Raw genomic sequence first — 13,915 nt, forward strand, 5'->3', positions numbered from 1 at the left:
ACTATATCCTGGATACTGACCTAAAATACTTTAGGCCTCAAGATAAATTGTCTCATTAATTGAAAATGATTGTGTTTCAGCAGGATGATGCTAATGCAAAACCAGTTTACTTTTAAAACACATTAGGCATACAATTTTTCCGTTGCCATCTTCCCTCAAGAGTCAGTGCAACACAGTATTTCATTAAATTCCAAAGCACCAGGTGTGCCTTTTCTGTATTTCTGTGTGAAAGCAAGAGCAAAACCTCTGCCTATTTCAATGCTATTTAATTATTCTGCCTCACATGAGGTTGTAAACCTGCAAGGAAAGGCACTTTTTGGGGTAGGCAATTACTTTTTATTTTTTCCCCTGCCTTTCTAGTTGTGCAGTGCTTCTCCAGCAGACTGATGAGATCATGACTGCCAATAGTATTTAATACCTCTGGGACTGTGATGCGAGTTTCTGGCATTCTAGTTTTCTCCTATACCTTGTTCTGCCAAGCAGACCACTGGATGTCTCATTTAAGTAAGGATTGGTGGACCCAAGGGGTGATGTCCCTCTCAAATCAAAGGATGAAGATCAACTCTATTGTGTGATTGTCCAGCAAATAAATAAGGAAAAGAAAAATTGCTGTTTGGTTTCATAGTGCTGTATGTGGGATGTCATTGAGTTCCTACTCATTACTGGAACTTTGGTTCTCTTTCTTTCTTTTTCAAGTTTTTCATTTGTCTGATCCTTTTGACTCCCTACCCCTAACAATTTTTCCAGTAATACTCTATCTCCACAAAAATACTGGTCTGCCAGAATGGACTAGGGGTACTTTTGACTTGGCATAGTAGTGCTGTTGTTACATTTTTCTGCTGGTCATCTTTATTTTATTTTTCCCAGACCTCACATGGTAGGATTATTGTTCTAGTTCAGATGAGCCACTTTCTCCTGTATCAATAGAAGTGTTTACTACAGCTCTTGCCACTTTCTTGTGATCTTTCTCTAAAACTTTTCTCAAGCCTCAATGTAGACATCCAAGTGACCCTTTTGTGTGGCTGTTATTTGCATTCTTCACCCTCAAACACTTTCTTTAATTGATCTGCTTCTAGATCCAAGATAACAGTGCATATCTAAGGATTCCAAAAGAATCTGCTGTTACCCTTCCATCAGTGGTTTGGTCACTTGTTCTTTGAAAACTTTGTAATGTCTTTTTCAGTACGTTTTGACACTTACCAAAGAGTGGCAGGTGTTCATCTGAGATATCAAAGACTGAACCTCCAGTATGTATGTTTTTTAAAACCTAGAATATACCTTGCCACACATTTTTATGAGGGGTTAGAGTTAAAGACATGGGAGCATGCTTTTGGGGTGGATCACAACCCTGCCTAGCCTATAATAAAAGTGTTGGGTTTTTGTAACTAGTCACTGACTTTTGTGACATGTTTCTGCATAAGAGATGCATTCATTCAGCAGACTTTTTTTCCCTCTCTCTAAAAAACACTTAAGTGTGGATGTATGCTTCTTTCTGTTTAGTTTATCTCTTTTCCCACCATGTGGGTGCTCAGTTACCTGGCAAATGTAAGCAGTGCTGCTGTAGGAAACAATGCCAGGAGGACACGTGCACGTGATGCAAGCGAGCCAGTGGGTTCTGGGGTGTCCTACTGCATGAAGATAGGTTTAACAGTCCTTTATCTCATGTTCTAGACCTACTTCTTCATAGAGTGGAAAAGAAGGGAGATGACATCTAGTTTTGCATAAATAATTTGTGTTGACCTAATCTGCTCATAAAAAAAAATGCAGTTAAAACTCCTGTTAATTTTAAGTACACCCACAAAGTTGCTAATTGGTTACAAGTCTGTTCTCATTGCACAGTTTAGCAGTGAATGGTTCTTTACTTCCAAGAGTAAGTATTCTTTGTAGATTCTTGTTCTTGAGTTATAGCTGCTGTGGCTTGACACTGGCAGTCGATAATAAAATTGACTACTTCAGGGGAAGTGAGTTGCTTTATGCCTGATTTCTCTTCAACTGTTAGTGAAGGAAAACATTCATGCAACTGTTTCTCTTTGGGAAGAAGGGTGTGTGTGTAAAGCACAATTATACATGGGAGTGCTTTGGACTTTCCTTCATCTTTAGGTAACAGTTGATGTGTTTTACTTTTACAACAGCATCTGTCATGAAGGAACAACTGGAACAACTGACGAAAAAATACAGCAATGTTACTTCAGTTCATATGGATGTCATTAAGCACGAGGAAAAGCTGTCCTCTTTGGTGAAGAAACATGACCTTGTAATCAGGTCAGAATTCTGTGTAAAACATGATAGGCTCAACCCTAAGTCATGCTGCTGCTTTTTCCTAGTTCACTGACCTAAATCAACGTGGTAACTTTTTTTTTTTTTTTAATGCCCAAGAGCTGGGGTCATATTTGTGTATGTAAATAGTTGTAACTGGCCACTGCCTTCTTATGTAGCGGAGCATCAGGACTTTCAAAGGCTTTGACTGCAGCATCTCTTTAGAAGTGTTGACCAATTATGTGGACAGCCTTCTTAGTGTGAGGAGCCAGTTGCATTGACCAGTGTATGTGTTCCTGGGATCAAATTTGCATGTTTCCAAGAGGAGGCAAAATGCTGACATCTTGGCAATTTCTCCTGAATATCTCATTAAGAAAGATCTCTTTCCAGGTATTGAAACAGGGCAGGAAATTACTTCATAGTCCTTGCCATTTTGTCCCTTTTGCCACAGATGTCACGAGTGTTGTTTCCTTTCCATGTAGAGCATGCTTTTCACAAAGTACTTCAGGAAGATCATTGTAATGCAAGCTTTCTCAAGGATGGTTTTATAGTTTTGCATCTTCTAAACCTCCAGCATGCCTGTTTAGAAGGTGGCCTTGAAAAGAGGTCAGTGGTTTGTTTTTTACAAAGAGAAGTGTGGCAAAAGATGCTATCTAAAGAATGACTCCCCTGTTGTCCTGCACCCTGTTCTGAGTGCGTACAACAATGCTTTTATGATAGGGTGGCATTTCACTTATGTAGGTATGAAGCTGCTCAGGGCAAGGCAGGTATGACTGCTGCATTTACTTGAGCTCTTTTGTAGGCATACAAAAAACATTTGTGAGTGTCTTTCCAGTGACAGCATAAGTAACTGGATTTTGATGTTGCATAATTCTCCTTCATTTGTAGTTTGCTGCCTTATTCAGCACATCCTTTGGTTGCTAAGAAATGTATTGACAACAAAGTGAACTTGGTAACAGCCAGCTACTTAACACCAGCTATGAAAGAACTCCAGGAGAGGTAGGTATGAGAGTAGCATCTCCCTGGTGTTGCTTCCTTCTTTAGTGCATTATCTGAGTATTTTGCATTCTGTTACACCTACAATGCTTGTTGTGAAGTACTGTTTTCTGCATTCTTTCGCCTTCCCTTTCTATGATGGAGGACTAAGTACCTTTCCCCAAAGTTGTATGTGGAGGATGTGGCAGAGCGGAGAAATGAGTGCATACCCCAATCTGGTCAGACTAGTGTTCTAAACACTGGAATGTACTTTTCTGCATGTCCCATCTTATTCCAGGTTAATGTGCCTTTCCCTCTCCCCTCAAACCTGTTAGGATGTTTGAGCTGGGCTGATATTCAAGCTGAGCAGCTGGGCTGTCCTGTTCTACCAGTGACAGCAAGCTTGTCTGTCATCCTTTACATTCCCCTAATAAAAAGTCATTCTTGGCTTATTGTATCTACAGTAATATCCTCCTTCATGCCACCTTCTTTTGGACAGGCCCACTGTATTAGTCTCAAATTGGTGACATTTCTAACTATTCTAATGTTTCTGTTGTCCTACTTAGTATGTGTTTGGAAGTTTTTTTGGGCATGAAGCTTCATCTAGGTGCTCCTGTCAGTCAGGGTACTGGAAACTCTGAAGTGAATTCAACTGAGTGAGATGAGAATTGTACATGCTGTGTGTCTACGAAAGATAAACCAGGGATAGCTAGACAGGTAGAGAACCAGTGTTGCAGACAGTGAGGGGGGTTTAGGGGCCTCTCCTCCCCTTCTTGCTGTGATGCCAAGAGGTCATATCATGCTCTGAAAAAAAAAAAAAAAAAAAAAAAGACTTCTCATTTGTCAAAACACAAAGTGTTTTTGAAAATAAAATAAATCACCTCAGTTTGTGGTGATAAGTGAGCTGCTCTGGGATTGTAGGCAACTGTTAAAAATAAGAAAACCCAAATGCTTGTAATTTGGGAAAGTAGGCCTTTCAATCTCTCTCCCCACAGGAGCTGTTTAGGGCAATTAGTAGCTCTGTGCTGCCCTCTGCATTATTACCTTCCTGCATTATAGTACTGTCCAGGAGAATTTGGAGTAGCTGGTGGGAATTTCTTTTTCCGCCAGCCCCTAGATGTTGCAGCGAAGTAAGAGAAACCAAGGCTAGAATGACTCTTAGGCAATTGTCACCGTTCAGGTTTTAACATCTGCTTCTGTTTTTTAGCACAAGCTGCAGGCAGAGCCCAGAATTTACTGTGTTGGGAAAAGTTCACTGGGCCTTTGTTGGACAGATTTCATGAATAAAAGGCCAGTAGGAGTGAATATTCTGAAAGCTCTGCATTTCTGTTATTTTTAGTGTAGAAGCTGCTGGTATTACAGTTATTAGCGAAATGGGTTTGGATCCTGGTCTTGACCATATGTTGGCGATGGAATGTATTGACAAGGCAAAAGAAGTTGGTGCTACGGTAAGGTTGGCAGGTAGTGCATAGTTCTGCCAAGATTTTATTAGTAAAGTTGTTCCTTTAACACCACCCAGTTTTTGGGCATGTCACTGATGTGTAACGGATTCTGGACACCTTGCTTTTTCTGATGCTTGCAATTTGGTGCCAACTAATCCAATTGGTGAGACCATCAACTAAGATGGCTTTGCTCCAGTGCATGTTTTGGTTTCCTCTCCTTTACAGACAGTGCCCACGGTGTTACAGCTTGACACTGTTGCTCAGTGAAGTTCTTTTGGATTCCACTGTCCACTCTATATCTTCTGATTTGGCCCATTTTGGGGGATAACGTCAACAGAAAGTTTAAGAACTAGTGGGGATTCTGCAGGGTAGCTCTGTACTGTTTGAATCCTGGTCTGTCTTCTCTTCATTGTTTCTTTCCTGTGGATAAATCTGACAGGTTGTATCCTACACTTCTTTCTGTGGTGGCCTACCAGCTCCAGAGCACTCTGACAATCCTCTGAGATACAAGTTCAGCTGGAGCCCGCAAGGAGTGTTGCTGAATACGGTTCAGTCTGCTACATATTTGAAAAATGGAGAGGTGAAGTAATCCTAACATTTCCATTTAAAGCCAGACAAAGAAGGTGGTGTTGGGCTAAGGAGGGAATTGGGATTCCTAAGGTGCTGTGTTTACTTTCAAGCCAGTGACAGTCAGTTGCCTAAGCAAGTTGCATACATCGCTTAATCCTGTGTTTGGAGCGTCATGGTGCCTGGCTGCTGCCAGCTTAATTCTTACTTACTATGTGGAGACTGATTGCAAAGGAGGAGTGCGTTCTAATGACTAAAACACTGGATTGAGGTTGGTGTTCTGCATTCAGTTTCCATCCCTGTTGTGTGTTGCTTTTGCCACTTAATTGCCCTGTCTTTGGCTCTGTAAAACAAAGGTGAGCATGCATCGTTCTTCTTGCTTTTCTGTCTAGTCACGTTTGTAAACGAAACAGCTTCATTCTGTACTTGCACAGCGTATAGCAGAACTCTCGATTTCTTTTGGTGCGGTCTGTAATACCAATACCCCACTGAGTTGGTTTTGTGAAAGTGTACAGTGCTTTCCGATGTGTTTTATATAAGCTCTGTTCTGCTGTTTGTGCAGGAATCATTACAGTAGACTTAACCTAGCAAATGTCACTGCATCTGTTTTACGGAAAGATCGTAACTGATTTGTGCAAAGCTATTGAAAGCCATTATCGCATTTCTGCTTTCCAGTCCTATCTTTTTGATCCCTCCCACTTGCTCAGAGCAGTTACCGAGCAGGGGCTCTTCAAATGTCAAGGAGACTGCCTTGTATAACCACCGTAAAGTTGAGATAATTATCTAAACTTTTTGATCTGCAAAACTGAGAAATCTTTTGAGATGTTTTATGATGACATTTTGGTGCTCTAGTGTTCTTATTGCAGTAAGAAAGGAGAAATTCAGGGATTGTACATTGGATCATTATTTAATAAGCAACAACACACAGTTAAAAGTTTCAGATGAAAGGGTCTCTTGGAGAATGTGAAAATGTTTCTTTTTTGATTCTGACCTGGTTCACCCATTGCTAGGAAAAATTAGATCGTGCATATGAATGATTCATTATGAGAGCACTATGTGAGCTTCTCAGTAAATTGTGCAATTCTTCCTCCGTGCCACTAAATCCTTAGCTGTCTTTGACTGTTGTGCAGGATTCTTCCACACTAGTGTCTTGCCTGGCAAGCACAATAAGATCTTTCGGCATTGCTGCAGACTTCATTGCTTTAGTCTTTCTTCTAGAAGGAAGCCTTGCCCCTTTGTTCAGAAGTCACAAAATGAGTTTGTATTGATGCTGCATAGCAGATCTGTGCATCAGCTGCTTGAAGGAAGCAGGGTTCAAGGCTTTGGTTGGGAGTGATAATAGCACTAGTCAACCTTATTTTGTTTTCTTTCAGCAGTGCATTCTCCCTGTGCTTTGTAGCTGCAAGGAAAGATGTACATGTGCAGCAACTTTACATCAGTGTGATATCACCTGATCTATTTTAATCTTTTTTTTTAAAAAAAAGAAAAAAACGCCCATCCTTCTCTTTATATTTGCCATCTCCTCCCCCACAAAAAAAGAGAATAAAAGGATTGGCCAAAAAGCAGGGAGCCTGTGGGCAAAACCTCCCTTCACACTGGTGTAGCTTGGGGAGGTGCTCCAAAATTATGCTAATGTAAGCGAAGTGGGAACCTGCCACTTTAATAAAAGTGCAGCAGGAATTAACAGTATGTGTGAGAAGAATGTGGCTTGTTTTAGCCCTTTGGTTGGTAATGGCTGACATAGTGCATGCTCCTCCATTACAGGATATGCTTAAATGGCTTGTGCAGCTACTTTATTTAGATTGGGCCTTTGTTTGCACCAGAAACACTAAGCATGTTTTTCCTATTTTGAGTATACTTCATCTTTTCTGTTGTAAAATAAATTAAATAACACTGCAACAAAATAACATTGCTGTTCTTTCACAAAATTTAGATTATCAGTATTCCAGCTGGAGGAGCATTACTTGATTCTGTTACTCCGATGGATTTTTTCCCAGGATTAAATCTCGAAGGCTTTCCTAACAGAGACAGTACAAAATATGCTGAGCCGTATGGCATTCAGACAGCTCATACTTTGTTGAGAGGCACCTTAAGATACAAAGTAAGTTGTTGTTGTTGTTGTTATTATTAGTTATTGTTTTCCTCAAGAGATGAATGTTGTCATTTCAAGAAAACTGTGTATTTAAAAGTCAGCCTTTGATAGCTCTGTACTTGCTATTTATGAGCTTTCCGCTATCCCACCTGAGAGAGAACTGAAAGCACTTCTCTCATTTTCTTAATGTAGCTTTACTTGTTTATTTAACAGGTGTTTGTTGCAAAGCCTGTTTTAGGCAGCTGGTCAGTTGTCTTGCATCGCCTCTATCTGTGTTTCTGTTTTTTCTCTGGCTCTGTATTTGGTGTCAGATCAATAGAAGATTTTAAAATAATTAAATAAATCAGACAGGGTTGTGTGATGTGTGTTGCTGTTGTGTATTTTAAGGATTGATCTATTCTCTCAAAGTTGATAAAAAATTGAGCTTACAGTTTGTTGCTTATATTCCTATGACAAACATAATGTAAAAACCTTACAGGAAATTATGGTTTTCCATCAAACTGAGGAAGTTTTTCGTTAAGTAACTGGAAATCTTGAATTTAAGCGGCTTTAACGTTTTGGTCAGTTAAGTAAAACATTAAGAGGTAAATGTGTTTTCCTTCTAACTGATAGACTCTTTTCCTTTCATTTGTTAGGTGCACAAAGCAGAATCAAAACAATATTTTTTCTTTCAGATTTCTTTTTTATTATTTTGTTGGTCAATATACATTAAGAAGGAATAAACCTAAAAGCATATTCAAGGTTTGAAAAAGCTTTTATGGATGTCGTGATATGTCTGTGGAGTTAAGGTTTATGTCAAGGTTTTAGTTGTTGTTGTTTTGTACATGGCTCGAGGAATGTGTATGTCCTTTCCCCCTTAATTCCTCTGTTGCAGTACAACAGGATTTTTTCTTTATTACTGGGAGGGAGGGACGCTTGCTTGGCAAAAGAAGATTGGGAGGCCAATGTAGGGGAATAAGGGTTACATATTGCAATGGCTCCCTTCTTGTCAGTCTAGATACAATCTCTTGTTCAGAAGCTAAAAATATGTGGAAGGCATCTATCTCATCACAAAGTCTTAATATGACAGTATCTACTTTTCCATTTGGTGCCTGGTAAAATTTTCTTCTTTTGTATAAGTGTTAGCACAAGCAAGAGCAAAAATGTCAGGGTGACATGAAGAGTTGTAATCAGTGTGCTGCAAGAATGATGTTTCTGTGGTTAGTGCTGTTTTCTTAACCCCCAAAGCAGGTCCATCACTTTGGGTTGGTGTGATGTTGGTAGGGTTGTGTGGAAGAGTTTGCCATACCTCTACCTGCGTGGTACCTACATGCCAGAACATAGTGCTGGGCAGGGCAGAAGTTAATGTTGGCCCTTTGCACGTGCTGCTGTGTTGCAGAGCAGAAAGCGATCTGTTTGGTGTGGAGGCTAATATCTCCTCAGAGTGCCTTTTATAGATTAAGTTCAGATAGCTAATGGAGTCGGTTTAACAAGAGGTGTCACAGAAGGCCATGTGAGCTGATAACCTAGTGCTGGTGGAGGTGGCTCCTAATTATAATTAGCCCTCTTTCAGGGTGCTTTATTTCCACCATTCCGCTTTTTTATAGTGTTTCTAGTCACTTGCATGCAAGTGTTTACAGGTATCCACCAGCTGTTTGGGAGTGTTAACAGCATACAAACAAAAATAAGCAGAAACCAGTTCAGACTTCTTTTATCGTGCAGTCTATTGCAGCCTTTGCAGTTCCTTTTAAATACCATTCCACTGCTGTCCTGGTTGTGTGTCTGATATTCCTGAAGGAAAGATACAAACACACAGGTTCCTTATCTTTAAAATCAATTTATCTGATGTCCATATAATCGTACTGGTGTAAAACTGGGATGAGCTGAATTCAGCATTGGGCCCTGTATTCAGTAGGGGCCAGCTGGCTGATATAACCCCGTCTGTAGTGACGCGCTGGTGTTTGAACTAGTGCTGGCCAGCTTAGCCCTTTGATCTCATGAACGAATGCTACCTGCCGTGGAAGTATCGGTGGTGGAATAAGTCGCTAAAGAAGGTATTGAAAAAGTAGGGAGAGGGGTGGAGAGGGGCTGGGGAAGGTACCGCTCTGCAGCAGTAACCCCATTGTCTTATTGTGGCTGTCTTCCCATGGGAATAGTGCTTAACACTACCACGGTTGTGTCCATCACTACATTCAAACCAAGGGAAATACTCACCTCAGTTTCAAGTGATTATTAACCATGTTATTCTTTTATTTCAGGGATATTCCAAAACTATGGGAGGCTTTGTAAAACTAGGATTAATTAACCCAGATCCTTATCCTTTGCTAAGCTCAACCATGCCACCTCTAACCTGGGTGAGTTACTCTGATTACTCTGCCTTCTTTCCTCTGTTTTATTAATGTTTTGCTTATTGCTAGGCTTGGGTGTGCTTAAGCAATGGAAATCTTGTATTGCATCCTGGTCTTCTCTGCTTTTTGTTCCTGGAAATTAGGAAGATTTTCTTCAGCAGGAATGTAGTACAGTGCTGGAACAGGTTCCCCAGAGAGACTCTGGAGTCTCTGACGCTTCAGGACTCAGCTAGACAAAGCCACGGCTGACTTGAGTGCTGGCGGTACTCCTGCTTCAAGCAGGGCATTGGGCTAGATGACCCTCAGAGGTCCTGTACAATATTTTTATGAATTGTCTTAAATTTTCTGTTAGTCAGAATCCAGCCCTCAGTGCTGTGAATTTGCAGTGTCCATTTTGGTACTGGCCCATGATCTTCAGTATAAAAATATTTTTTAGGGCATCAAGAAGTAAGAGATCATGCCTAAATGAGTATATTAAAATATTTTTTTCTGTTAAAACTCTGTACAAGCATTTTTTTTTGTCTTGTGTTATGCTGCTTTTCTGTCTTGCTTACTGATGCCTCACTTCATCTTAATCTCAGCCAAGGTTATGACTCCTATGATGTGCTGCTGTTACATTTGACAATCAACATTTTGGTTGTCTCTGTGGGCAGTGCAGGGAATTTCGTGTTTTGGTATGGCGTAGAAAGAGCTGAATGGACAAACAGCTTATTACTGGTCAGGTCTGTTTGTCTGTCTTGTGAGAAATGTTTCTTCCATTTTGCAAACCCCTGAGAGAGTAACTTTGTTTATTACTCAGATGAACAAAATTCGGATCTGTCTCCTGTTTCCTTCCTTGTGCTTTCATTAGCATTAATCTGGAAAAAGACACTAGGCTTATGCTGGGTGATGGTCTGAGAAGAGCACACTATTCTTCTGAGGATGCCATTATTTCAAGTTAAGAATGTCTTGAGTGTTCTCAAAACCAAGAAAGCACAAGGTGAAGAGGCCCAGTCTTGCTTGTCTCTGACTAACATACAGCATTGCTCATCTTCCCAAACTCCAGGAGTTTTTTGCTGCCGTGTAGGAATTACTTTTTTTTTTTTTTGAGGTTATTTTTGTCCACTTTGAATTTTAGCGTTGATATCTTCAAGTTTTCCTTGCAAAGATGGTTAGAATTTTCAGTCCTTCTAGCCTCAGTGAGTAAGTATACAGTGCCATGTAATCTGTGAAAATAACTATAAACTCATTAGTCTCACTGCAAACCTTGTCTCAGCAATGTTGTTACGTCTTAGTACTTTCCCTTTATCCTACTCTACCTGGGAAGCATTGGAGATAGGCTAACCTGAGCTTCTAAACAGACTCTGCAGTTTTGCTTGCTTCATATCTTGTTCATAGGTCCATTCATTATACATCTTCCTGTGAATGAAGCAAGCAATAATCAGCATCTAGATAGATAGCACAAAATGGCCTTCAGGTATACATAAAGATCTTCAGAAAGCTTTTTGGTAGTATTCCCAGGATTGCCAGAGCCTTGTTTGTCTCATCAGTCTGTTTCCTTCCTTTTGAAAGGGACATTACTCCATTTCTAGACCAGCTGAAAGATATCCTTAAGTTCCTGACTCTCTGGCTGTCTCCAGGTGGCTTCTCCTTTACCCTAACATCTTCCCAGTGTTCCTTGTTTATGCCGATTTCTATGTTCCTTCTTCACTGCCAAAGGGATAAGACTAAAAAGTAGGGGGAAGCAGCTGAGTGGTGGGGTACAAAGTGTTTTAGGAAAAGATGACCCCTATTCTCACTTGTTATGATTAAAAATCCCAAGCTATCTCACCTTCCCTGTACGCATAACCTGTCTTCTCAGAAGTCCTGGATGTTAACTGAGCTTAGTGGAGAGGTGGGTTCATGAAACCTTGGGTGAAAAGGAGTGGGCACAGATGTCAGGCCTTCAGGAACTTCTTTTCTTTTCTTTTAATGCAGAAAGAACTCATGTGCAAACTGGTTGGAATTAAGCCACCTGCTGAGTACCATGTTCTTAAAGAAGCTGTATTTAGCAAACTGGAAAAGGACAAAAGTCAGCTGGAGGCAGTGGAATGGTAAAATGTTCCAGTGATTTTTAATTTTTTTTTTTTTTTAAAAAAAAAGGTTTGCAATTCTAGCCATTTTGGTCCATAGTGAGACTGTTAAACTGGTATGCTGAACAAGCTGGAAATTACAAAACTGAGCTGTTGATAGGCAACGATACAAGTCTGCTCACTTTTTCTGCCAGGCTAGGTTTATTGGGAGATGAACCAGTTCCAGCAGCAGATTCCATTGTAGGGGCTCTTGCAAAGCACATGGAGATGAAGCTGCCCTTTGGTATGTGAGAAATTCTTCTTTTTCATGGCTTTGAGTGGAACAAGTCAGTATCTTTTATCAGCCTTAATTAGACTAGTTTGTTCACCTCCATTAAGAAACCTTCATGTTAGGTTTTTTTAATGTCTTGCGATGTTCTCTGCTCCCCCAGTTTATCCTTTTCTTTCCCTGTTACATTTTTAGTTTCATCTTAATATTCCATCCTCCCTAATAGTCCCTATCTTAAGTCACTTCCCTGATATACGTGCTGTGTAAGCATAGTGCCTTGCTCATCAGGAACCTCATCTTGATATGATTGAAATACAGGTAATGAGCAGTTTGTGTGCTTTTCTCTTAGGCACTGGAGAGAGAGATATGATTGTTATGAGAAACGAAATAGGCCTCAGACATCCTTCTGGTCATTTGGAAAACAAATTTATTGATCTGGTTGTCTATGGTGATAACAAAGGATATTCTGCGATGGCTAAAACAGTAGGATACCCCACGGCTATTGCTGCTAAGATGGTTCTCGATGGTAAGTGACTGTTCAGGCTTCAGCAACAGAATTCCATCACTCTGGATCTTCCTGCCACAGAAGGAAGAACTTTCTATGGAAAGCAGATGTGTAGTGTTTCTGAAGTGTATATACTTTTTTTTTTCTTTACAGGAATTTTTAATTTGCATGTTTGGAAGTTTCAGTGGCTCTTCTTAACTTCTTAATCTATAGAGATATTTAGTAGTTTAATCTTAAGTGTTTCACTGGTGTACAGGGGACCTTTGGTATGGTAAACTACAATTGACTGTGCCACAGTGAAGCAGGCTAAATATACCTGTGCTGAACAAACTAGTGACTTCCACTGCTACTTTCCAGACTGATCAAATTGGAGGCTTGGGGCATATGACCTGATTATGTTGTGTGTGTACATATAAACAGGCAGACTCTGCCTAGTCATTACCATGTTTAAGGAAATAGTGTGATTTCCCCTTGCTTGCTCTTAATCTTTAGAACTTCATTCTTCTCCTGACTAATATGAGCAAAACCTTTGGGTTTAGGTGTTTGGGGTTTTTTTGTCTTTTTTGTAATTTAAAAAAAACCCAAACTTTTGAAGCTTAGATACTTTTCACCTAATCACAGTTTCACAGCTCTATGAATGAAATTCAACCTGTGCATGCTACTATTTCAAACTTTTTTCCCTTTAATACAGTACTGCTGCTGTGTGAGAAGGTAATGCCAAAGTTGATAAATTTTTACATATATATATTATGTAAAAATATAAAAATTAAAATTTCTGTAATTGCAAATTGGTATTTTTACTTGTGGTGGGTTGACCTTGCCTGCCAGATGCCCACCCAGCCGCACTCTCACTCTGCCTTCTCAGCAGGACAGGGGGAGAAAATAAGATGAAAAATCTTGTGGGTTGAGATAGACAGGGAGATCACTCACCAGTTATTGTCACAAGCAAAACAGACTCAACTTGAGGAAAAGGAGTTAGTCAGAAGGACCCCCTGGGAGACGATCCTCAGGGACAGGGGAATGGAACAGAGCTGGCAGATCTTTAAGGACACCTTCCATAGAGCACAAGAGCTATCAGTCCCCAAGTGTAAAAAATCAGGCAAGGAAGGGAAGAGACCAGCATGGCTGAGTCGAGACCTGCTGGTCAAACTAAAGAGTAAGAGGGAACTGCACAGGCAGTGGAAGCAGGGACAGGTGTCCTGGGGGGAATACAGGGAAACGGCCCAGTTGTGTAGGGAGGAGGTCAGGAAGGCCAAGGCGAGGATGGATCTGAATTTGGCAAGGGATGTAAAGAATAACAAGAAGGGCTTCTACAGGTATGTCAACCAGAAAAGGAAGGTTAAAGAAAGCGTACCCCCCCGATGAACAAGAAAGGCAAACTTGTATCAACGGATGGGGAGAAGGCTGAGGTACTCAACAACTTCTTTGCCTC

General features: G+C 40.5%; 1 protein-coding gene across 1 annotated transcript in view; it reads left to right on the forward strand.

Annotated features, from left to right (window-relative positions):
* AASS (aminoadipate-semialdehyde synthase) overlaps positions 1–13,915 on the forward strand; it is a 29,785-nt gene that overhangs the window by 13,541 nt on the left and 2,329 nt on the right. The window contains exons 14-22 of the mRNA XM_075717671.1: positions 2,133–2,262; positions 3,145–3,255; positions 4,571–4,679; positions 5,113–5,253; positions 7,174–7,341; positions 9,570–9,665; positions 11,616–11,731; positions 11,905–11,993; positions 12,328–12,504. Coding sequence (XP_075573786.1) covers positions 2,133–2,262; positions 3,145–3,255; positions 4,571–4,679; positions 5,113–5,253; positions 7,174–7,341; positions 9,570–9,665; positions 11,616–11,731; positions 11,905–11,993; positions 12,328–12,504 — 1,137 coding nt within the window. The remainder of the gene's footprint in view (positions 1–2,132; positions 2,263–3,144; positions 3,256–4,570; positions 4,680–5,112; positions 5,254–7,173; positions 7,342–9,569; positions 9,666–11,615; positions 11,732–11,904; positions 11,994–12,327; positions 12,505–13,915) is intronic.

The sequence above is a fragment of the Pelecanus crispus genome, chromosome 1 (genome assembly GCF_030463565.1).
Source record: "Pelecanus crispus isolate bPelCri1 chromosome 1, bPelCri1.pri, whole genome shotgun sequence".
In the NCBI taxonomy this organism is placed as follows: Eukaryota; Metazoa; Chordata; class Aves; order Pelecaniformes; family Pelecanidae; genus Pelecanus; species Pelecanus crispus.